Source organism: Pollicipes pollicipes, unplaced genomic scaffold (assembly GCF_011947565.3).
Source record: "Pollicipes pollicipes isolate AB1234 unplaced genomic scaffold, Ppol_2.1 Scaffold_4881;HRSCAF=5763_pilon_pilon_pilon, whole genome shotgun sequence".
NCBI lineage: Eukaryota > Metazoa > Arthropoda > Thecostraca > Pollicipedomorpha > Pollicipedidae > Pollicipes > Pollicipes pollicipes.
In genome coordinates this window covers 30003677-30027966 of record NW_023596576.1, presented here as the reverse complement: position 1 = coordinate 30027966, position 24290 = coordinate 30003677, and the positions used below count along the sequence as shown (strand labels likewise).

General features: G+C 51.2%; 1 protein-coding gene across 1 annotated transcript; it reads left to right on the top strand.

The window, feature by feature from the left end:
* The first annotated feature begins 7227 nt into the window (after window positions 1–7227).
* iPLA2-VIA (calcium-independent phospholipase A2 VIA) lies at window positions 7228–22475 on the top strand. Its single transcript, XM_037223342.1, has 7 exons — window positions 7228–7371; window positions 12998–13779; window positions 17855–18245; window positions 18450–18941; window positions 19456–19701; window positions 20461–20556; window positions 21420–22475. Exons 2-7 carry the CDS (start codon window positions 13001–13003, stop codon window positions 21627–21629), a joined length of 2214 nt encoding a protein of 737 aa, XP_037079237.1. The 5' UTR covers window positions 7228–7371; window positions 12998–13000; the 3' UTR covers window positions 21630–22475.
* Window positions 22476–24290: the final 1815 nt, after the last annotated feature.

Below are 24290 nucleotides of genomic sequence, written 5' to 3'. Positions count from 1 at the left end.
CCGTGAAAACACTGGCGAAGAATTTACAAAGGACATTGGCCTTTCCCTCGTTACTGCTGGTCAACACTCCATCATCGTTAAGAAGGTCTTCTACCCTGCATCTTGTACGTAGTCTAGAGTTGGCGCACCTCCAAAGGCCTTGGGGTCTCTTTTGATGTCTGCTATTAATTTGATCTCATACTCTTCCCGAAGGTTTCTCGTCAATTTCCGAAGGTCATTGCGACAACGCACAAGCCTGGCATGGTCCAGAACATCTTGAGTCCGCGTGTACGTTCGCCATAGTCTTTCCTTAGCCTTCTTTAGCTGCATGGCCCTTGGGTTCATGTATAAGTTCTTCTTAGCTTTAGTCCTCCTGACAGAGCAAACCTCAGTAGCCCTGGCGATTCTTTCCTTGAAGAACTTGTAACCATCTTCGTGACTGAGGCTCTCGATCAGGGACCAGTCCATTGACCTGAGGGTGTCAGCCAGATGCTCATAATTCGTGCGTGTCAACTGGCTGGGACGAGGAGTTTGTAGCCCAGAGTAGCAGACCAAAGTGTACCCGATTGCCACATGGTCACTGTTACCCAGCCCTGGCAGGCATTTGATTTGGCTCGCTATGTCGTCCTCATTTGTGAAAATGAGGTCCAGAACACTAGGGGCTTCACCAACCCGGTAGCGTGTTGGCTGCTGGACATGCTGGAACAAGAAACAGCCCTGAATGGTGTCTATCAGTGAGTGGGTTGGGTGACTCTGGAGCTGATGACCGCTCTGTTGCCCAGTCAATCTGAGGCAAGTTAAAGTCACCTACAACCTAACCTAAAACAAGTGAGAAAACTGTCTCTGCATGCTCTCTGAAGGTCTTCCAATTGGCCCACACTGTCTTGGATGTTGCCTGATGGACTTCTGTATATGCAGTCAAGTAACAGGGGATCCTTCCCACTCAAGGCCATCTTCAGCCACACTTACTCCAGAGGACTTGACCCAAATGAGTGCTCAGCTGCGTTTAGTAAGTTGGACACATAGACACATTTACCTCTCCTACCACTAGATCCGAGGTTGCGTTGAGAGAAATTGAAGTTTGTGTACATTGTGTACCCGGAAATTGCTCGAAGAAATGGCGCAATGGGAAGCTTCTGGGCTTTGAGATAGATATGGATGGATGTTATAATTATAGCATAGATATAGATAATAAAAGAGAGAGAGAGAGAGAGAGAGAGAGAGAGAGAGAGAGAGAGAGAGAGAGAGAGAGAGAGAGAGAGAGAGAGAGAGAGAGAGAGAGAGAGAGAGAGAGAGAGAGAGAGAGAGAGAGAGAGGAGAGAGAGAGAGAGAGAGAGAGAGAGAGAGAGAGAGAGAGAGAGAGAGAGAGAGAGAGAGAGAGAGGAGAGAGAGAGAGAGAGAGAGAGAGAGAGAGAGAGAGAGAGAGAGAGAGAGAGAGAGAGAGAGAGAGAGAGAGAGAGAGAGAGAGAGAGAGAGGAGAGAGAGAGAGAGAGAGAGAGAGAGAGAGAGAGAGAGAGAGAGAGAGAGAGAGAGAGAGAGAGAGAGAGAGAGAGAGATTTATATATATATATATATATATATATATATATATATATATATATATATATATATATAATTAGCCTAGATATGAGGCTCACTTCTGGAGGCCGGTCATGAAGTGCTTCTCTGCTTGCAACTCATGCTATGATTTCTCTGGATATTTTGACTTATCACAAGTGCAGCGTTTAAAACTTACGCAGTAGCTGTGTCAAACGTGAATACAGCACTTTAAGATTCTTTTAAGGTGGCAATGAATCTTTTGCGCCATAAATGACCATTACAAGAATGGAAGCATTGTAATGATAGTGATTGTGGGCCGCGTTTTGTAGTCGGAAGGGAGGGTCGGGTGCGCGTCGGCCGATTACATGACGTTTAATAGGTAATTTTTTTACTTGGGTACCTGTATGGCTGACGGAGGGAAGACCTACGCTAGCTGCAGGGTTTCGAGTATTGTCGTGCGGGGCAAAAGCTGTGAGGCATCAGCTAACATTGTGACGTCACTGAAAATGGTTTTGCATCGATCGGGATCGGGGTTCTTTCGGGCCGACTGAAGGCCATAAGGCTTTTGCTTGTGATATGGTGTCACTGGTATTCGGCTGGGTATGTGACGTCACTGGTCGTGAGTTTGTAAGGCTCTTTTGGGTCCACTGAATGCCGTAATGCATCAGCTGGCCATGTGTCGTCACTGGTATTCGATTGAACATCAGGCGCGGCCGGCCTCGTTCCATCTTAACTTTTCGTACCTGTCTGCTGCAAGCATTTGCGTGCCGCATAAAGGTTTGACCGAATTACCCCAATGTGTGACGTCCCTAATCATCACTTCATACGAGTGCACTTAGGCCTCACGACCACGGTGTGTCGTGGTCCGCAAAGTATCACCGGATAGCGTGACGTCACTGGTATTCGAATAAAAACTGGGCGCAACAGGCCGTGCTTCATTTTTACCTTTGTACTTGTCTATTGCAAGCATTGGCGTGCTGGATGAAAGCTGCCGAACCACCTAAGTGTGTGACATCACTGGCCATGAGTTCCAACGGTGCTTTTCGGCCAACTGAAGACCACAAGGTGTCAGCTAACGACGCCACTGCTATACGACTGTAAGACGTCAATGGCCGTGGGTTTCCACGGGCCCTATAGGACCGAAGAAATGCCGTTAGGCATCAGCTGGCGATATGACGTCACTGGTATTTGGCTGAACATCAGGCAACAGGTCATGCTCCATTTATACCTTTCGTACATGTCTGCTGCAAGTATTGGCGGATTTTTTGTGCGGCCAACTGAAGACCATAAAGCATCAGCTAACGATGTGACGTCGCTGGCACTCGACTGTGCGTGTCGCTGGTCATGAGGTTTTACGGCCTCTTTTGGGGCGACGAAAGGTCATACGGCAATGACTGAAGATGTGACGTCACTGGTATTCGAATGAACTTCGGGCGCGACAGACCATGTTCCACCTTTATCTTTGGTACCTGTCCATTGCAAGCATTGCCGTGGAAGGCTCTGCCAAATTACCTGAGTGTGTACGTCACTGACCATTAATTTGCACACTCTTTTGAGCCTACTATAGGCCACAAGGCATCAGCTGACGATATGATGTCACTGGGTTTCGACTAGACATCATGCGCAACAGGCCATGCTCCATCTAAGCCATGTTTCGTCTGTACCTTTCGCACCTATCTACTGCAAGTATTCGCGCGACACAGGGGCTCTGCCGAATTACCTGAGCGTGTGGTGTAACTAGTTATGAGTTAACGCGGGTTTACTCTGGCTGACTGAAGGACATCAAGCATCAGCTGACGATATGACGTCACTGGTATTCGACTAAACTTCAGGCGCGACAGGCCATGTTCCATCTTTACCTTTCGTACCTGTCTCTTGGAAGTATGGGCGTGCTGAATGAAGGCTCTGTCGAGTCTCCTGAGTAAGTAACGTCACTGGTCAAGAGCTTTTTACGGGACCTTTTGTACCCCCAAACGGTAAAATGCATCAGCTGATGATATGACGTCACTGGTGTCCGACTTAACATTAGGCGCGACAGGCCATGTTCTATCTTTACCTTTCGTACCCGTCTATTACAAGTATTGACGTGCTGAGTGAAGGCTCTGTCGAGTCTCCTGGGTGTGTAACGTTACTGGTCATGAGTTTTTTCTGGCTCCTTGGAACCCTCTATAGGGAAAAATGCATCAGTTGACGACATGATGTCAATGGTGTTCGACTTCACATGAGGCGTAACAGGTCATGTTCCATCTTTGCCTTTCGTACCTGTAAAGTATTGGTGCGTTAAATGATGGCTCTGCCGAGTCACCTGAGTGTGCGACGTGACTGATCATGAATTTTTACCAACTATTTTTGGCTGAGCGAAAGCCATAAGGCATCAGCTAACGAAATGACGTCACTGGTAATCCACTGAGTGTGTGACGTCACTGGTCATGAGCTTTTACGGGCCTTTTTGGCCGAGTTCAGGTCATTAGGCATCAGATAACGTTATGGCGTCACTTATATTCGAATTAAAATCAGTTGCAATAAGCCATGTTTCATCTTTACCTTTCGCACCTGCCTACTGCAAGTATTCGTGCGCTACAAAAAGGCTCTGTCGATTCGCCTGAGCGTGTGGTGTAACTGGCCATGAGTTTGTGCAGGTTTACTCGGGCTGACTGACGGACATCAAGCATCAGCTGACGATATGACGTCACTGGTAATCCACTAAACTCCAGACGAATCATCTGAGTGGGTGACGTCGCTGGTCATGAGTTCATACGGATTCACTTGGGCCGCCCAAGGCCACAAAGCAACACCTCCCGTGAAGCATCACAGGATGATATGTCGTCACTGTTATTCGACTTAACATCAGGTCCAACATGCCACGTACTTTCTTTACCTTTTGTACTTGTTTATTAAAGGTATTGACGAGCTGAATGAAGGCTCCGTCGAATCTCCTGAGTGTGTGACGTCGCTGGTCACGAGTTTTTTACGGGCTCCTTTGAACCCATTTTAGGTTATAATGCATCAGCTGACGACATGACGTTACTGGTGCTCGACTAAACATCAGGCGCAACAGGTCATGCTCCATATTTGCCTTTCGTACCTGGCTGCTGCAAATATTCGCGTGCTATATGAAGGCTCCGCCGAATCACCTGAGTATGTGACGTCACTGATCATCAGTTGGTAGGAGGTCACTTGGCCACCTACGGCTACGGAGTTCCGCAGCAGAGGTGGGAGATGCACCATAGTCAAGCACACTAATTTTATTGTGCGCACCATTAAGTAACAACTTCAAACGCAACGGGCTGTTTCAACGACTAAAATTTTGAACAAACGTAAACACAAAACAAAGGTGATCCCAGCCCACAAACCGACGTATATGCAAAGCTATTCCGCCCGACATCACAGGATGCGCCCCTGAGCAGCTACGGTCCGGAATGCCCTGATGGCTAAATAATAATCAAGGGCGCCGCCTAGCGGCCATAAGTCTGGGCCACAGCCCGAATATCAGTGATGTCATATGGTCAGGTGATGCTTGATGTCCTTCAGTCAGCCCGAGTAAGCCCGCGTAAACTCATGACCAGTTACACCACATGCTCAGGTGATTCGGCAGAGCCTTTATGTAGCGCGCGAATACTTGCAGTATAGAGGTGCGAAAGGCAAAGATGGAACATGACCTGTTGCGCCTGAGATTAAGTCAAATACCAGTGATGTCATATCGTCAACTGATGTCTTGTACCCTATAGGTACAAAAAAGCAGCCCGTAAAGAACTCATGACCAGTGACATTACACACGCAGGAGATTTCACAGAGCTTTCCTTAAGCATGTCAATGCTTACAATAGACAGGTACGAAAGGTAAAGACGAACATGGCCTGTCGCGCCTGGTGTTAAGTTGAATACCAGTGACGTCACATCGCCAGATGATGCTTGATGTCCTTCAGTCAGCCCGGGTAAACCCGCGTAAACTCATAACCAGTCACACCACACGCTCAGGTGATTGGGCAGAGCCTTTATGTGGCGCGCGAATACTTGCAGTAGATAGGTGCGGAAGGTAAAGATGAAACATGACATATTGTATCTGATGCTTAATTGAATACCAGTGACGTCATATCGTTACCTGATGCCTAATGGCCTTAAGTCGGCCCAAAAAGGCGCGGGAAAACTCATGACCAATGGCGTCACACACTTAGTGGATTACCAGTGACGACATATCGTTAGATGATGCCTAATGGCTTTCCCGGCCAACAATAGCCTGTAAAAACTCATGATGACGCACTCAGGTGATTCGGCAGAGCCATCATTAGGCTCGCCAATACTTTAACAGGTGCGAAAGGCAAAGATGGAACATGACATGTTGTACCTGATGCTAAGTCGAACACCAGTGACATCATATCGTCAACTGAAGCATTATACCATATAGGGGGTTGAAAAGAGCCCGTAAGAACTCTTAACCAATGACGTGATATAACACGCGAATGCTTGCAGTAGACAGGTACGAAAGGTAAAGATGGAACATGGCCTGTTGCGCCTGATGTTGAGTCGAATACCAGTGACGTCATATCATCCCGCGATGCTTTACAGGATATGATGCTTTGTTGCATTGGGCTGCCCAAGTGAACCTGTATAAACTCGTGACCAGTGACGTCACGCACTCAGATGGTTCAGCATCACCTTGATATAGCACGCGAATGCTTGCAGTAAACAGGTACGAAAGGCAAAGATAGAGCATGGCCTGTTGCGCATGACACCTAGACGAAAACCGGTGACGTCATATGGTCAGCTGATGTGGTATGGCTTACAGTGGGTTCAAAACAGTCTATACAAATTAATGGTTAGTGACGTTACACACTCAGGTAATTCGGCAGACCCTTCCTTCAGCATTCAAATACTTGCAATGGACAGGTACCAAAGGTAAAGATGGAGCATGGCCATGGCCGCCTGAATTGTATTCGGATACCAGTGACGGCACATCTTCAGTTAATGTAGTATGACCTTTCGTCGGCCCAAAAGAGGCCGTAAAATCTGATCACAAGTGACATCACACACAGTCGAATGCCAGTGACGTCACATCATTAGGCTATGCTTTACGGCCCTCAGTTGGCCCCCAAAGATCCATAAAAATGCATAACCAGTGACGTCACACACTCACGTGATTTGGCAGCTTTTATTCATCACGCCAGTGCTTGCAGTAGACAGGTACGAAGCTAAAAATGAACCTTGACCTGTTGCGACCAATATTTAGTCGAATATCACTGACGTCACGATACCCAGTGATATTTCACGGAACATGATACACCGCGGCCGTGGGGCCTAAGTGCACTCGTATCAAGTGGTGATTGGTGACGTCACACATTCAGGTGATTCGGTCAAGCTTTTATTCGGCACGCAAATGCTTGCAGCAGACAGGTACGAAAGGTAAAGATGGAATAAGGCCCGTTGCGCCTGATGTTTCATTGAATACCAGCGACGACATATCGTCAGGTGATGCTTTACGGCATTCATTGCACCCAAAAGAGCCCTAAAGCCTCACAACCAGTGACGTCACATATCCAGTCGAATACCAGTGACATCATATCGCTAGCAAATGCCTTGTAGCCTTCAGTCGGTCCAAAAGAACCCAGATCGATGCAAACCCATTTTCAGTGACGTCACTACGTCGGCTGATACCTAACAGCATTTCTCCATCATGGCAGTACAGGAACCCTGCAGCCAGCGTAGCTCTCTCCCCACCGTCGGCAATACAGGTACCCAAGTAAAAAGAAAGCCGTTTAATATATCTCTGTGTTATTCATGTTGTAGTGCTACAAATCGATCGAAATCTTCAAGCCTCGACCACCACTGATCGCTTTTCAAGAACGCTCCAAACATCGTGAGTTGGACTTCGTTAGACTTTTGTCGATAGGCCAGCGTGGAAAAATATCCATCCACTGCTCCGGACGCGGACACGAGTTGGTATTCTTCAAGTACTTCACCTTTTTTTAGAAGAAGAAGTATCTCCACGCGAGCGTTTACGCGCAGTGCACGGGCTCACGCTCGCGTTAGCATTGGACTTTGAGTCATTCAGACTCTTTAGCACCAAAACGATCAGGCATTAACATTATTAACGCGTTTCGAACCCGCTACTCACAATGCTGGCATGATTGCTATTCTTCAGATACCTGAAATAAGAATTTCGGCGTCAACAGGTCATATGATTTTGAAACGCAGCCACATTATAGCATTGGGGCAACATAAGCACCAAATTACGTACATTCGAGCAATTAAGAAAAGTATCCCAGTTCTTCACATTCGTGTCTCGAATTGATATTTCCAAACAGACAGCACAGAGAAAAACCCAACAATGTCGGCGGAACTGAAGCATTTCCAGCAGTCTTAAAAAACGGACCAAGCCACGGGAACCAAACACCGAAGCCAAGCCAACGTTTTCGGTGCGGTACATTGACGTCTATTAGCGCAGTGCATCTCATACACGAGTCCGGATAATGTGATTCACACTGATTAGGACCAAACACATCGTGACGACATTGTCGCTTAAACTACAACACTTGGATTCAATTAATATGACTACTCCGTTTGCCGTGACATGCTGCTATCATGTCGTGCAGAGGGACTGCCGTAGTACCCTCTTAAAGTAGTGCACCTCTTGTACAATTCCAACGAGCAAGGCTTGAAATCGCTCTGACATCTAGAGACATACTCTGCCGAGATAATATGCCAACAGCCACCCTAAGGAAACGGATCAAGCCTCGGAAAACGAAGACTGAAGCAAGGCCAGCGTTTTCGGTACGGTACATATACGTCTGTTAGCGTAGTGCACCTCACACACGAGTCCGGATAATGCAATTCACGCCTTTAGAACTGGACACGTCGTGCTGACAATGTCGATGGAACTGCAAGACTTCGGTCCGATGAATAAGACTCATGCATTGCCGTGAGATGCTACAATCATGTCGTGCAGAGAGACTGTCGTAGCACCCTCTTAAAGTAGTGCACCTCTTGTACAATTCCAACGAGCAAGGCTTGAAATCGCTCTGACATCCAGAGACATACTCTGCCGAGATATTATGCCAACAGCCACCCTAAGGAAACGGATCACGCCCCGGGAAAGAAGACTGAAGCAAGGCCAGCGTTTCGGTACGGTACATATACGTCTATTAGCGTAGTGCACCTTACACACGAGTCCGGATCATGCGGTTCACACTTATTAGGACCAAACACATCTTGCTGACGATGTCGGTGGATATGCCAGACCACGGTCCGATGAATAAGACCCATGCATTGCCGTCAGATGTTGCCATCATTGGCGGGCGGACTGCAGTAGCACCCTCTTCAAGTAGTACACCTCTGGTATAATTCCAATTGGCGGGACCTAAAAACCGCTCTGACATCCAAAGACATACTCTACCGAGATAATATGCCAATAAAAATCCTAAGGATACGGACCAAGCCTTGGAACCGAAGACTGAAGCTAGGCCAGCGTTTTCGGTACGGCACATATGCGTCTATTAGCGCAGTGCACCTCATGCACGAGTCCGGATCAGGCGATTCACACTTATGAAAATTAAACACATCGTGCTGACAATAACGGTGGAACTGCGAGACTTCGGTCCGATGAATAAGGCTGATGCATTGCCGTGAGATGCTGCCATCATGTGCGGACAGGCTGTAGTAGCACCCTCTTAAAGTAGTACACCTCTTGTATAATTCCAACTGGCGAGACCTAAAAACCACTCTGAAAGGCAAAGACACACCCCGCTGAGATAACATCCCGACACGAACCCTGAGGAACGAAGCCAAGCCCCGGGAACCGAGGACCGAAACAAAGGCAACGGTTTAGGTACGGTACATATACGTTTAGTCGTGCGGTGCACCTGAAACAAGAGCCCTTACAACGCGATTCACACTAAGTAGAAATAAACACATTGTGCCGACAATGTCGGTTGAGCTGCAATGGTTTGACTCAATGAATAAGACTCATGCACTGTCGTGGGATGTCACCATCATGTGCGGACAGACTGTAGTAGCATCTTCTTAAAGTAGTGCGCCTCTTGCATAATTCGTTGGCGAGACCTAAAAACCGCTTTGTCATCCAAAGACACACTGTATCGAAAAAAACGTCTCAACAGCAATTCTAAGGGAACGGACCAAGCCCCGGAAACCGAAGACCGAAGCGAGGCCAACGTTTTCGGTACGGTACATATGTATTTATAAGCGCAGCGTAAATTATACCATCGTCAGCAAGATGTGTTTAGTCCTAATAAGTGTGAATCGCATGATCCGGACTCGTGTGTGAGGTGCACTACGCTAATAGACGTATATGTACCGTACCGAAAACGCTGGCCTTGCTTCAGTCTTCGTTTTCCGGGGTTTGGTCCGTTTGCTTAGCGTGGCTGTTGGCATATTATCTCGGCGGAGAACGTCTTTGGATGTCAGAGTGGTTCCTAGGCCTCGCCAATTGGAATTATACAAGAGGTGTACTACTTGAAGAGGGTGCTACTGCAGTCCGCCCGCCAATGATGGCAACATCTGACGGCAATGCATGAGTCTTATTCATCGGACCGTGGTCTGGCATATCCACCGACATCGTCAGCAAGATGTGTTTAGTCCTAATAAGTGTGAACCGCATGGTCCGGACTCGTGTGTAAGGTGCACTACGCTAATAGACGTATATGTACCGTACCGAAACGCTGGCCTTGCTTCAGTCTTCGTTTCCCGGGGCGTGATCCGTTTCCTTAGGGTGGCTGTTGGCATAATATCTCGGCAGAGTATGTCTCTTGATGTCAGAGCGATTTCAAGCCTTGCTCGTTGGAATTGTACAAGAGGTGCACTACTTTAAGAGGGTGCTACGACAGTCCCTCTGCACGACATGATTGCAGCATCTCACGGCAATGCATGAGTCTTATTCATCGGACCGAAGTCTTGCAGTTCCATCGACATTGTCAGCACGACGTGTTCAGTTCTAAAGGTGTGAATTGCATTATCCGGACTCGTGTGTGAGGTGCACTACGCTAACAGACGTATATGTACCGTACCGAAAACGCTGGCCTTGCTTCAGTCTTCGTTTCCCGAGGCTTGATCCGTTTCCTTAGGGTGGCTGTTGGCATATTTTCTCGGCAGAGTATGTCTCTAGATGTCAGAGCGATTTCAAGCCTTGCTCGTTGGAATTGTACAGGAGGTGCACTACTTTAAGAGGGTACTACGACAGTCCCTCTGCACATGATTGCAGCATGCCACGGCAACAGAGTAGTCATATTAATTGAACCCAAGTGTTGTAGTTTAAGCGACAATGTCGTCACGATGTGTTTGGTCCTAATCAGTGTGAATCACATTATCCGGACTCGTGTATGAGATGCACTGCGCTAATAGACGTCAATGTACCGCACCGAAAACGTTGGCTTGGCTTCGGTGTTTGGTTCCCGTGGCTTGGTCCGTTTTTTAAGACTGCTGGAAATGCTTCAGTTCCGCCGACATTGTTGGGTTTTTCTCTGTGCTGTCTGTTTGGAAACATCAATTCGAGACACGAATGTGAAGAACTGGGATACTTTTCTTGATTGCTCGAATGTACGTAATTTGGTGCTTATGTTGCCCTTTTAGTACATGCTATAAATCGTCGGTTGTCCGCGTGTTAAAATCATATGACCTGTTTGTAGCCGAAATTATTATATTATCAGATGGTTATTTCTTGAAGATGATAGGCAATCATGCGAGCATTGTGAGTAGCAGTGGTCGAAACGCCGTAGTGAATAATGTTAATTGCCTGCCCATTACTTTTGGTGCTAAAGATGTCGTTTGGATTGTATGATTTCAAAGTCGGGCAATCCTGCTAACGCGAGCTGGTTGAGCCCGTGCCGCACTGCGCGTAAAACGCTCGCGGTGGAGATATTTCTTCTTCTAAAAAAGGTGAAGTACTTGAAGAAAACCTACGAGTTCGGTGTGCTGGGCCCCGCCCTCGTAAGCCGTATCTGCAGGACTCAGGTCAGGGCATATTGTATGCTATTGTTAGGTACGTTTTGTGTGAAAAATTGTCTCATGAATGTTTTTACAGGAGCTTGCCTCTACAGCATCATAACTTGCCACATTGGCCTTCTATGTGTTGAATTTAATGGTCACTCTGTGCAAAATTCTGGCCACTCAGGTTTTTGGCACATAGAACTGAGATATGATGTTGCTCTGATGCAATACATGGATGGTGTCACAATGCAACACAAGTAGTATCACAATGCATGTGATAGTCACATGCTTGGGTGCAAAATGACCACTGCAGTTGACGCGCCCCAAAACACCAATGAACAACAGCAAAGATAGTCACATGCATTGTTTGCTCTATAGCCTCAAGGCATTTGCCAGAGACAGAGATGCAAAGAGCATTGCACATTTTGTGTGACAGTGTGACCATTATAACTCTAAGTCAGAATAGCTTTAAGGCATTCTGTGTTTATCGTTGTTGCATTTTTGATGCCATAAACAGAATCTTGTTAGAACCCTTGACTTCATATATCATAATGCTGGTAGGTACCTACTTCTGCATTCTATAAAAGGCCTTTTATACCCCTGATAGGGAATTAGGTACACTTGTCAGGCAGGATGTGAGCCTTCAATAACATTGACTTTCAGCTCTATGCATCCACAGCATATTTTTCATGAAAGGGTAGCACATGTAACCATTGGAAACACTCTTCTGTAATCTGCACTCCCTATTCTACTTAGCCAACCAAATTGAGTGTGACACTTAACCAGTGTGTGGTTTTACAGCATTCAGTGTGTTTCATTGGCACTGGTCAGTACAACTTTCATTATCTTGCCAACTAAGCAGAATATTATTTTTCTTCAAATGCAGTTTTGATTGTATTTGGATTAGAAGGATATCCATCTAAGCCCAAGATATATCTGCAATCAGATATCTGTACGCTGTTTTCCCTAGACATGAGCCACATGTAGCTGATGATAAGTATGGTAGGTGGTGGAAAGTAAGTGGATTGTATAATCACGGATCTAATTCAGTAAACTGACCGAACTGATCCTTACCTGTTTAATATTGTTCAAGCAATTTTTATATGCATAAACCTGTTGTAGCTTCCATTAAACCAGAAAAATAACATTTGAAGCCAAAGCTGAGATAATTGAATAAATACTGTCAATTTGACCTGTTTTTCTCATTGTTTTAGAATATGTTTGTCTACATGTTTTCACATCAGTCCAAGTGAAAGAGGTGCACATGTTGATGATTATTTCATTGTGTGGCTGTGTCATTGACTGTAGAAACATGATTTATGGATAGTGTCCTGTGTACATCTGCTCAGTTTTCATCTCATACATTCAACCCGCATCTAGTTGGTACAGTCGATGTGCATTTATCTGATTGGTCCTAGACAACTTAGTTGATATACAATATTCAGGGATTTTAAGAATTGGTGGAGTGACATGGTTAAATGTTAGGTAACATTTCTCACTGAGCATTTCTAAACATAGTCACTGCCACTGTATTGCCCTTTCAGGCCATGTCCCTGTTCAGTAACATGGTGACAGACTTCTTGCGGAACATCATTGACACTGCACAAGACCCCAACTCGGTGTATGAGGTGAAGGCAGATACGCACAACCACTGGCCAGTGTGCTGCCGCGAACAGTGCCTGTGTCTGTATGGGCCCGAACGCACGTCAGATGGCACTGAGGTCTTCGACCTGGTCATCCAGCGGCCGCTCGCCGACACTGTTGACAAGGAGTACGTGCTGGCACGCTCGCGCTCGCGGGAGGACGGCCGCCGCCTGCTGCAGCGGCTGGCAGGCTTCCTACCGCTGCTGGTGCGCCACTGGCCGCGCGACACGCTCCAGCAGCCGACGCTGCAGCGCGTCTGCGACGCCGTCCGGCTGCACCCGGGCTGGCACGGCGCGCATGTGTGTGCCGAGCTGCAATGGGCCGAGCCGCTGGCGCGGCCCGAGCTGGCGCCGTTCGTCACCAAGCCCGACCCCGAGACGGGCGTCACGCCACTGCACGTGGCCGTCACCGGCGGCAACGCGCGCTACGTGACGCGTCTGATGGCGTTGGCGCCGCCGCCGAGCGTGGCCACCGCCGACGCCGACGGCAATACGGTGCTGCACGTGGCGGCACGTGGCCCGCGCGAGCTGCTGGCGCTGCTGGTCGGCTTCGCCGAGCCGGACACAGTGAACGCGCGCAACGGTAAGAACCTGACGGCGCTGCACGTCGCCTGCATGGAGGACAAGCCAGAGAATGTCAAGACGCTGCTGAAGGCTGGCGCCGACGTCAACGTGGCCGGAAAGTAAGTGGCGGGCGCCGGGCGGTGTGGCTCCGGGCCATGTGCCGACCGCCCTCCCCTTCCCCGTGCCGCACGGTTTTGAATGACGCGGTATGTCAAATGGGTTGGGGATCTCTGTGGTGCGGTGGCAACTGGCAGCATCGGAAAATGAATGCTGCCTGATTGGTCCACCAGGTTTACCGAATTGCTTTGCCCAGCCTAGCCCAGCCCTTCTTTGCTGTTACTTTTTCTGGATGTTGACAATCTGTACCATAGCCGTGATTACAGGTTGAAGGAAATGTTTCGCTTTGGAAGGTCCTGAAAAGAACACATCAGATATGATGAAACAAGCTCGCTTATAACAGTGGGCATACTACTCGTAGTTGGCATACAAATGGAAAAGACTGCTCTAGACAGCACAGTTCTCCGTTAAGTAAATATGCTCCTCAATGCGTCATGGTTTAATTATGCCATCGTGCCTAGCACAACATTGATTGAGAAGCCAATTGACCGCCGTTATATCTGGAAATCGCGCTTACGAACGCCAGATGTAAGCGCCTAGACAGTAACATTTTTCTTGGCCATGATCGCCGCATGGCCTATGGAATGGCCGGATTTGAATGACGTCATCATGTCGTGGTGAATGCAAAGGTGACTTTGAAATACTTGTGCCGATACACCTTTCCCCATTTTCGCTGGCGTGTAGCTTAGAAACTAGAGGGCTTAGGCCTTGTGAAGGGTGGGATTGTGAACAGGACCGGAAGGTCATCAGGATGGGAATTTCAGTTCAAAGCCCCATATAAAAGTGGATCACTCCTTGTAATGCAAAGTCAAAACCGACCATGCCAGTTTTTTTTCGCAAGGCTGCGAAATCATTGCGATTTCTCTTCCTCATTGCATTGACACTGAAAATCTGAAAAAATAGGTTAAAAGAGCTAAATAACATGGATCAAGCGTAGGGTCCAGGTGTCGGCGACCTAGTGACGCAGCGGAAACGAGACAAGCAGATTCTGACCGGCAAAACGGGCAGTCATGCGACTGCGTGAATCGATGTGTGCGACGGTGACTCGCTCCCGTCGCAAAGCATAAGTACGGCGTAAGTAAGTACATAAGTACACCCGTTTTTTTGCCCCATTTTTAAATGATTGATAGGTTGTTGATGTTGGCGTTTTTTTAACTGAAAATAAGTTTAACATTTGTTTGTTGATTGATTGAGATGTGAAGCCGAATGCACGGGGTAGACATGTTCTGGCTGCAACTCGCTGACGAATCCCGAAACTCCGACCCATATGTTCGGCAGTAACCGGCCACTTCGCGGCCAGTGTCAGCTTTCCCAATCCGATCTCGAACAGTTTGGGGCCATGGAAACACAGGCCGTATAGCCGTGATAATCGTGACCAGTATGCAGTTATTTATCGCTTTTCGTGCATTAACTTTGTTGAAGTTTATTGGACTCGTAGATCGTCAATTTGCAAGCAGATTATTGTTTTTAAACCGACGCACAAATTCTGCATCAGTGGATCCCTTCCCATTACAATTTTATGAAATTTAGACATCCAGCGCATTGAGGTAAGAGTTTTGTACCGCTTGCGAAAGATGTCTGACTTTAGAAGCCTGGATTGTGTCGTTATCTCCATGACGACTAGCCACTTCCACTCACGTCATTGCCTCGCACGTGCCACGGCGCACAAGGCGTACTGCTTGTCGTAATTGTCGGAGTAAGTGGACGGGGGGTGGGGGTTAAGTGATTCGCGAAGCCTCTGATGTGGCTTTAGTGGTGACGTCTATTGCGGGTATGCTCCTAGCGGAGTTCCGTTCGTTGGTAGCCATAGCTGCTTGTTCCAAAAATGACCTGGCACCTGACGGCTGGCTGGATGGATGGATGGCGGCTTCTGGGATGCTCTTGATTTATTCGCGCCCGCGATGTGGGGCGTCCCCTCCATTACGGTTCGTGCTGCGAACCAAAATAGCTTCGAAAGTTGTCCCGAAAATATAGTGCCAGCGCCGTAACGTTTCAAAGCGATGTACTGCTGCATTACTAGCACAAACGGCATGCGATCGATAACACTTCCGATGGGCTCTGGTGTCCAAATACGCCGTCTTTAAAATAGCTTTTCTACCGTCTAATCAGTGGCGCCCTAGCAGAACACTGGCCGAAACGTTGTGCTTCTCGCGTACTGGACAGCGGGGACTGAGAGTGCCCCTCCCCTCCCCCGGTCTCTGGAGAAACATATCAGTCACATGTCGGCTCCCAATCTGGGAACGTCTGGACCACCGAGCCCTGGCACGTGCTGCCGGTCGTCCCGACGGTCCAAAGGTCGCCCGTAGCGACGCCTCGCGAGAGGCCGTTATGTGCGGCGGGTCGACGTCGCGCTCTGTGTGAGTGACGGAGGACCACGGTTATGAGTCAGACTGGGAGCAACTGCACGGGCTGTGGGCGGAGCACGAGATGTCTGAGAGCCCTGCTCGCCGGCTGGCTTTTCATGCTTCGGGTACGCGGCCGGACACGCGCCAGTCTGGTGAACCGAGGCTACCGACTCGAGGTGAATCTAGGGACTCCCGAAGCTACCGACTCGAGGTGAACCTAAAGACTGCCGAGGCTACCGGCTCGAGGTGAATCTAGGGACTCCCGAGGTTACCAACTCGAGGTGAACCGAAGGATCCCCGAGGCTACCGGCTAGAGGTGAACCAAGAGACTCTCGAAGCTACCGACTCGGGGTGAACCAAGGAACTCCCGAGGCTATCGACTCGAGGTGAACCGAGAGACCCCCGAGGCTACCGGCTCGAGGTGAATCTAGGGACTCCCAAGGTTACCAACTCGAGGTGAACCAAGGGACTCCCGAGGCTACCGGCTCCAGGCGAGTCTAGGGACTCCCGTGGCCACCGGCTCGACACTTCTGAGATAAATGTTCGATCTCGGAGGTAACCAGACGGAGTAAGCGTTGTCAGAGAACAAAGTTAGTTTTTTTTTTAGCCGAAATGCGACTGCTGCTGGGCTCCGTCCAGAGACTATCCGGGCTACGATCACACTTCACAAAAACACGCTCGTGACATCTGACCATGGTCTGCGCAGGCAGGAAATCAGGGTGAGAACCCATGTTGTTTGCCATGACATCATACGCCATGATGATCATAATATGCGTGTTGAGAGAGAACGCACAGCGACCCGAATGTCGGGGATTAGGGCGAGACTACCAGGAAAAGGCTGTCAGTGTGGACTTTGGTCCAGATGGATGGTGCCGGGCAGGGATGCGGTCCGCCCCCACACTGCTGGGGGCGCGTGAACGGCGGATAACTTTGTCCGGGACGGGGGCGACGCTTGGCGCGGTCTGGCCCGGCCGGCGGACAGTGAGTCCGCGGTGAATCACGGGTGAAGGCGCTGACGACCAACGCCATGCGCGTGGTCCATGTGACAAGTGATATGCGTTTTGCCTGCGTCTGAGAGGGTCCGTCTAAGACCAAGACTGGACCGTCCCGATAGCTCAAGTCGTTGGAGTAAGTTTTGTCCGATCCATGTCGCGTTAGGCGCTTGCTATTTTACTTCGACAAGTATGGCCTGTGGCCGGTAGCAGCAGCTGTGCTAAAGACCAGATGACGTCAGAGGAAGGACGGACCGTACTGAGCATCGCGGTGCGTCCAAGTTTGGCCACCAGAATCTGCGTTGACCTAGAATTGAACCATCGGGTGGCAGGGTTCAGGGCTCGCACAACAAGAACTGCTTCGCGTGAACATTGATCCCAGAAATCCATCCATTCCAAAGGCTCAGATTTTATCTTAAAAAACTGTGGCAAAGAATCTAAATGTTCGACCAGAAGATTGCGCGCTCGGTAAATGATCGGAGAAAATGTCGTCATTCCGAATCCTTCTGCTTTCGAAAACATCTGATAAATAGCGCAGCTCGGCAGTATTTCATCGTCAACTTCTGTCTAAACTACCAAAACTGAATCGGTTTCTACGTTGTTTTTTTTTATCCCGCTCAGCCCTCATACGTGCTTTACTGAGCTTGAGTGCTGGGCCACGCTCCCGTTTCAGGCATGCTTACTCTGACACCGCTTCATCGTGTCCACTAACTGTCTGCTGACAACTCGCCTTATCGCAGCGCCGACCAGCTGCCCATCCACACGGCTATGTCGCTGTCCAGCTCACGCTGTGCCAAGGAGATCATCGACACCTACCCCAACCAGCTGAACGCCAAGGACATGAAGCTCGGCGGCACGCCGCTGCACTGGGCCAAGGGCGTCGACGTGCTGCTGGCCATGCTGGAGCTCGGCTGCAACATTAACGCGCGCAACTTTGCTGGCGACACGGCGTTGCACGTGATGACGCGCAATCGGCTGCTGGACAATGTGGTGCTGCTGCTGTCGCACGGCGCCGAGGTGGACCCGCAGGACCGCGACGGCAACACGCCGCTGCTGCTGGCCGTTGCGCTGGCGGATGTGCACCTCACGCGCGCGCTCATCGTCTTCGGCGCCGACCTGGCGGCGTGCAACGGCGCCGGCGAGACGCCGCGCCACCGCGCCGCCGCGCTGCGTCGCTCCTCCGACCTGCTGCTGTACACGCTGCACGCGGTGGGCGCGCCGCGCTGCGCGGGCGGCGCGCGCGGCTGCCGCGATGGCTGCGTATCCGGCGGGGAGGCGATCGGCGTGCCGCCGGGCGGGCCGGCGCAGCAGCGTGCGCGCCACCACCTGGACGAGGTGCTGGCGGCCACGTCGCTGAGCCGCTCGGTAGCTGAGGCGCGCCGCCGGCAGTCGCCGCCGCCACGCTGCCGCGTGCTCTGCCTGGACGGCGGCGGCATCCGCGGCGTACTGCTCGTGCAGGCGCTGCACGAGATACAGCGGCTGGCCGACAAACCGATCGCAGAGTGCTTCGACTGGATCGGCGGCACCAGCGTCGGCGGCATCCTGGCCATGGCGCTGGCGCTGGGCAAGACGCTGCAGCAGTGCCAGCAGCTCTTCTTTCGCCTCAAGGACAAGGTGTTCGTCGGCTCGCGGCCGTATAGCAACGAACGCCTGGAGGGCTTTCTGAAGGATGAGTTCGGCGAGAACACGGTGATGACGGACATCGAGAAGCCCCGCGTGATCGTGACGGGCGCGCTGGGCGACCGACATCCAGCCGACCTGCACCTCTTCCGCAACTACGAGGACGCCGCCGCCATGCTGCAGATTAAGGAGGCCACAAAGTTCACGGTGAGAGCCCTGGACGCGCGCAGTGGTGATCGGGCGGTGGCAGTTCCTCCATTCCGGTCCGATCCGGAAAGGTAGTGCACGTTCGGCCCTGGTCGCCGCGGTGGCTCCAAATGGTACAACATTACTCGCCCTTCCCCATTAAAGATCCTTAGCGAATGTTGGCTTTATTGGAAGCTTTTGCATATTTATGTAAATCAGGGGATCACGCACGCCCACAGTTTTCGCCTAAAACTGGTCTCAAATCTGGGTTGGTCCCAGCATTGGCCGTGCGGTGCGAGTCACGTGAACGGTTATGGCGCACTAAAGCTGTCGCCAGCTCGGTATGAACATGGAAACAGTGCTCCAGAGCGCTTGTAAATCTTTGGAATGTACCGTCGGGTAATTCTGCGCGTCGCCGGCCAGCCCGTGCTAACCGAGTTTGATAACATAGCTGGTGTTTGGGAGAGGTGTCTGTGCCGGTTGGGACCACGACAAGTCTCCGGGTATGTGACGGTAACCGTGCCGCGGCCGCCAGCCGCCGCCGCCACCCAGCGAGCAGCTGGTGTGGCGCGCGGCCCGGTCCACCGGCGCAGCGCCCACCTTCTTCCGCGCCTCGGGCCGCTTCGTCGACGGCGGTCTCATCGCCAACAACCCGACGCTCGATGTGCTGACCGAGATCTTCGAGTTCAACCTGGCGCTGCAGACGATGGGCCGCGCGTCGGAGGCGGTGGCGCCCACGGTCGTGCTCTCGCTCGGCTGCGGACGGCCCCCGGTCGCTGAGGTCAGTCGCCTGTGCTCTACAGCAAGGCGTCGAAAGGAAGGGTCTGTTGTGCATCCCGGAATGGGCGGTTACCCTGTTACAAATTAGGATGAGTGGCTGACACGTAATAACGTGGTGGGCTAAAGCCACGTGGTGAAGGATTGGGGGTAATATGTAAGGGGCATGGGGAGCGGTCGGCAGAATGGGGGGGGGGGGGGGGTTGATTACAAGCTGCAGCAGTCTACTGCAGCTAGTGCAAGGGCTGCATGAGACCACTGCAGCTTATCAGCCACCGCGCGGCACGTGCAGCACCGCTCCCGGGCCGGCCGGCTGACTGCGCCCCTGTGACCTCTGGCGCGAGCGACCCGGCCGGCACGCCACCAGCCAGCGGTGGTGCAATGGTCCAAAGGACGCGGGCATGCTGATGGCAACAGGACCCGAGTTTGCCAACCTTTGGGAAGCTTTTGTGGCCGAGTGTAATCCCTTGGCGACCAGCGTGGATGTCAGTAATCCCATAGCAATCAACGCGACCCGTGTAAGTTCCCTGACAACTGTCACGGCATCCTCACCAACGGCCGGGTGACCATGGGGATCGAGCCATTGGAATCGGCTGGGGCGTATTGTATCATTGTAATGGTACTGCCGTGATGATGATTGCAATTGTCAACCATGTCGGCTGTTAGTCGCTGGCGATCGCAACTGGCGTGGTATGCGATACGATCTGACACGGGAGGATTCGTGAAACCCCGAGGGCATGACGTGACGTCATTGTGACTCCAGGTGGACGCCATAGACGTCTTTCAGCCGGACAGCATCTGGGACATCACCAAGTTGTCGTCCGGCTTCCAGGCTCTGTTTAATATGGTCACCGACCAGGTAGGGTCACCTGCGGTGGCGGCCGAGCCGTGCCAGAGGCGCAGAGGTTGACAGGCACCTGCCAGGGTGTTCTGACAGTCTGATCCCCCCCCCCCCCTACGTTTGGCAAACTTCTGCGATTCGTGTGCGAAGTTTGGGTACAGTGTTACTTGCACGTGGTTTTGATGACGATGCTCTGCATTAAAACTCCACAAATACTTCGTTTGTGTAACAAATGGCTTGTGTCCCACAACTCATCTGGATAGGCTTAAACACGCGCCAAATTATATTATTACATCAGTAGTCTTGTCTACGGCTCTCACCTGCATTTTGCAAAAGCTTAGAGTCGTTTTATTTTCTTATAGTTATTGCTTGGAATATGGCTTATCTGCGACTGACGATACGATGCTAGATTGATAAACTGTGGGCCGCCTTCCCAGTTCGGCTCTTGGCCTGGGTCATGTTTGTGACTGCTTCGATGCCCGGACGCACCTGCCAAAAAACTCGTATCAAGTAAATCAGCGTAACTATCTGTATCGTTTGTGCGTTAGTGATGTCATGCGCCACCGTAAACCACATGGACAAAGGCATGTGACAGGAAATTATCTTTAAATATTGTTTCCCATGGCCCGATTAGATTTTTGGGCGATATTTGCTGACCTATGCTGATGATTGCGAAATGTTTAAGATTGAAGGAAATCCCGTCACTGAGAGCTTTCCTCTTCATAATCAAATATGAACTTCCTTTATGGGTGCCACTCTGTGTGCGCCTGGGACCGGAGCCCCGCAGAGTAACGTCACATCTTGCCTTCAGGCCTGCGGCGATGCGTGACGAAAATGGCACGACAATCACCGTTGTAACGCGTGCGGGCGCGCGTCCGCAGGCGACCTCCGTGGAGAACCGTGTGGTGGACCGGGCGCGCGCCTGGTGCGGCTCGCTGGCTGCACCCTACCTGCGCTGCAGCGCCCAGCTCACACTCGACCTGCCGCTGGACGAGACGCGCAACGAGCAGCTGTTGCTCATCCTCTGGGAGAGTCGCGTCTACCTGGAGACCAAGCGCGACATCCTGCGCGACTTCGTCAAGCTGCTGTGAACGCCGGCGCGGGCGCGGGCGTGGACTTGTTCGGCGCGGCGCGGCGCACGGCTGGTTGAGCGACTCATATCTTCCGATAGTGGAACTGTTCCACCGACCGTTTGGACGTCAGTTACCATTGTGCTGTCTAGAGGCTTGCCTGCTGGGTGATGTTGTTGGCTGATCTGTGGGATGACGGTACCAGAGGAGGATGACAGGTGTATGGGTGGCACCAGAGGAGGATGACGCAGGTGTATTGGTGGTATCAGAGGAGTAGGACGCAGATGTATTGGTGGTACCAGAGGAGTAGGACGCAGGTGTATTGGTGGCACCAGAGGATGACGCAGGTGTATTGGTGGCACCTGGGGATTTTGTCGTGTAATTGTCTTTGTTTTGCGTATCCGCCGTATTGAATGAGCTGCTGGTTTTGCGAGTGTATGGGGCTAGAGTATTATCTTTCTTCATCTGGCTGTATCTGTCTAAGCGTTCTGCATTTGCAGTTCTGCAGTAGTTTAGCTGGTTAAGTTTTCCTCAGGTGTCATACCGCACTGAAGCGTTTTGGTCATTTATGGAGTATGTTTACCGTGAATGTGCCATTCATGAAATGACAGTTTTAGTTACGGGTTCTCATTTAGCCGTAGACGCACGCGAATTCGTGAAGCAGCTTTAATTCGACGTCGTTGCTTAGCAATGACCTCGAATGAAATTGATCCAGGTCGTGAAATGGCCTGCGTATGCCTAATTGCGTCTGCGCATATGCAGTCCCCGCAGAGACTGTGCTGTGAAGGCTGACCTTCTGCACCGGCAGGCGGGGAATGCGCTTTGATAGCTTTTAATCATATGGTGGGTCAATATAATACTCCCAGATTACGTGTTTGTCAGCTCGGCGTGTGATCAAATCTAGTGCTCTGAGCAAAGCTGTGCAGTGCTAGATGCACGGACGGCTTTGGCTGCCGTTCTACACAGCCCCCGCCCCGCGTGTTGCCATCCCTGGCTGTCGTCTGGGCACGGTTTGTTACGCTTCGTGCCGCCAGCACTGATATGTCCCTGGTATGCACTAGGACGCGGCAATTACTTCCAGGTTCGTGATTGATCCTTGTATTCAGCTGTTCTACAATTATTTTGTTGTGCAGCACATTTGAGAATGTTGGTGTTGGGTGTGATTTGGCTTATGGATGTATTACAACGGAAATAACGCGTCTATCGATCGCAGATTTTAGGGACGGTCATGCAGTCTTTTAGGCTGAGAAGGGTAGTGAAGACTTAGTGTAGCTGCCAAGAATGTTGTGATTTGGCTTATTATGGATGTATTACAGCGGAAATAAAACGTTCATCGATCGCAGATTTTAGGATGGTCATGCAGTCCTGTAGGCTGAGAAGAGTAGTGAAAACTTAGTACAGCGCACAAGAATGTTGCAACCGACGTGATAACTACATTAAGCGGACTCGGATCATCTGGAACATTCACGGGCCGAACCATCCACGCATACTTGTGGATCTGACGTAGACGAGTTCGCAGGCACTTCCTGTTGACGTTAGATGGGGCGGTTCGCAGTAAGCAAATGCATGAAAAGTGTCCTTGGATGCAGCGTGCCAGGAATCCGGTGGCCCCGCTCGTGACGCGCGGGGCACACGGGGCGGGGCCTGGACCCCCAAACGCGACCCGGAGGAAATTGTGAAGGGCATATCAATTGACTGACGTATGTTGGCTTAGGTATCGCGGTTATTGCTAAGCGCCAATTGTTGTGAAGACCCGGCCCACGCCGCTGGGGTGGAACAATGACAGTTAAACGGGAAATCCTCAGTCAGTTTCCAGCTAGCCTATACCGTGCTAGCCTGTCCTTCATAGCCAGTTGTAGCCGGGTGTCAGGATAGCAGCCTGGCTCACTTTCTGGGACGCGAGCCGGTACGTCTGTCGCGCAGTGGGGGTAGCCAGTCCTGTATCCCCCCCCCCCCTCCCCTTCTGCCGATGAGGTGGTGTGCACTAGTTGGCCTGGTGCTTTCACCAAGTGCATGGCTAACTACCACCCAGCAACACGGTACCCGATGCCACATCAAACCAGACGACGTAGCACTTTTGGGCAATTGTCCGACTCATGGGCAAACGACGGGTAGACGAGCCGCCGACCTTTCGTGCGAGATTTGTTCATGCGATGCGACGCGTACGAAAGCATGATGCAGATTCCGGGTTCCGTGGGAGACATAAAACAATGCGTCCGTTTAGTGTTTACCACACGCGCATTACATGATAATGCACAGTCACTGTATTGCAAACAGCAAAGCACACCACAAGTGGACCCGATTGCGTAGGCAGCAACTCGATCACGCATGAACGAGAAACGCCCTTTCCGCTGTCCACCACAAGACGCAGGTATGCCAGCTGCCACCGGCCATCCCCAGCACCGCTGGTCTGGGACGGGTACGCCGCACTGGGCCCGTCGGTCTGAAGCCGGCGCGCCGCCCCGTCCGGCGGGGAGGGAAGCAGCAGTGGCTCGGCTGACCGAGCGCTGCCGACGGGCCGGAAGGGAAGGCGTTTCAGTGAGGCGAGCCCGTGGCGGCGACGTGCCACGACCGGCCGGGGTCGGCCGTCACGGCCAGCTTGAGCCGGCGGCGCTCCGGCGCCGGTGGCGGCCGCAGGCCCGTCTCCGACTCGGAGCCGCTCGAGGCGGCCGCCACGACGAT

Bases quoted from the DNA above. Each gene is read 5' to 3' on its own strand.
- iPLA2-VIA (XM_037223342.1), top strand. From the start codon at position 13,001: ATGTCCCTGTTCAGTAACATGGTGACAGACTTCTTGCGGAACATCATT. The intron at 18,246-18,449 runs GGCGCCGGCGAG...CACCTGGACGAG, and splicing joins CCGACCTGGCGGCGTGCAAC to GTGCTGGCGGCCACGTCGCT. The intron at 18,942-19,455 runs GTGAGAGCCCTG...CGCGGCCGCCAG, and splicing joins AGGAGGCCACAAAGTTCACG to CCGCCGCCGCCACCCAGCGA.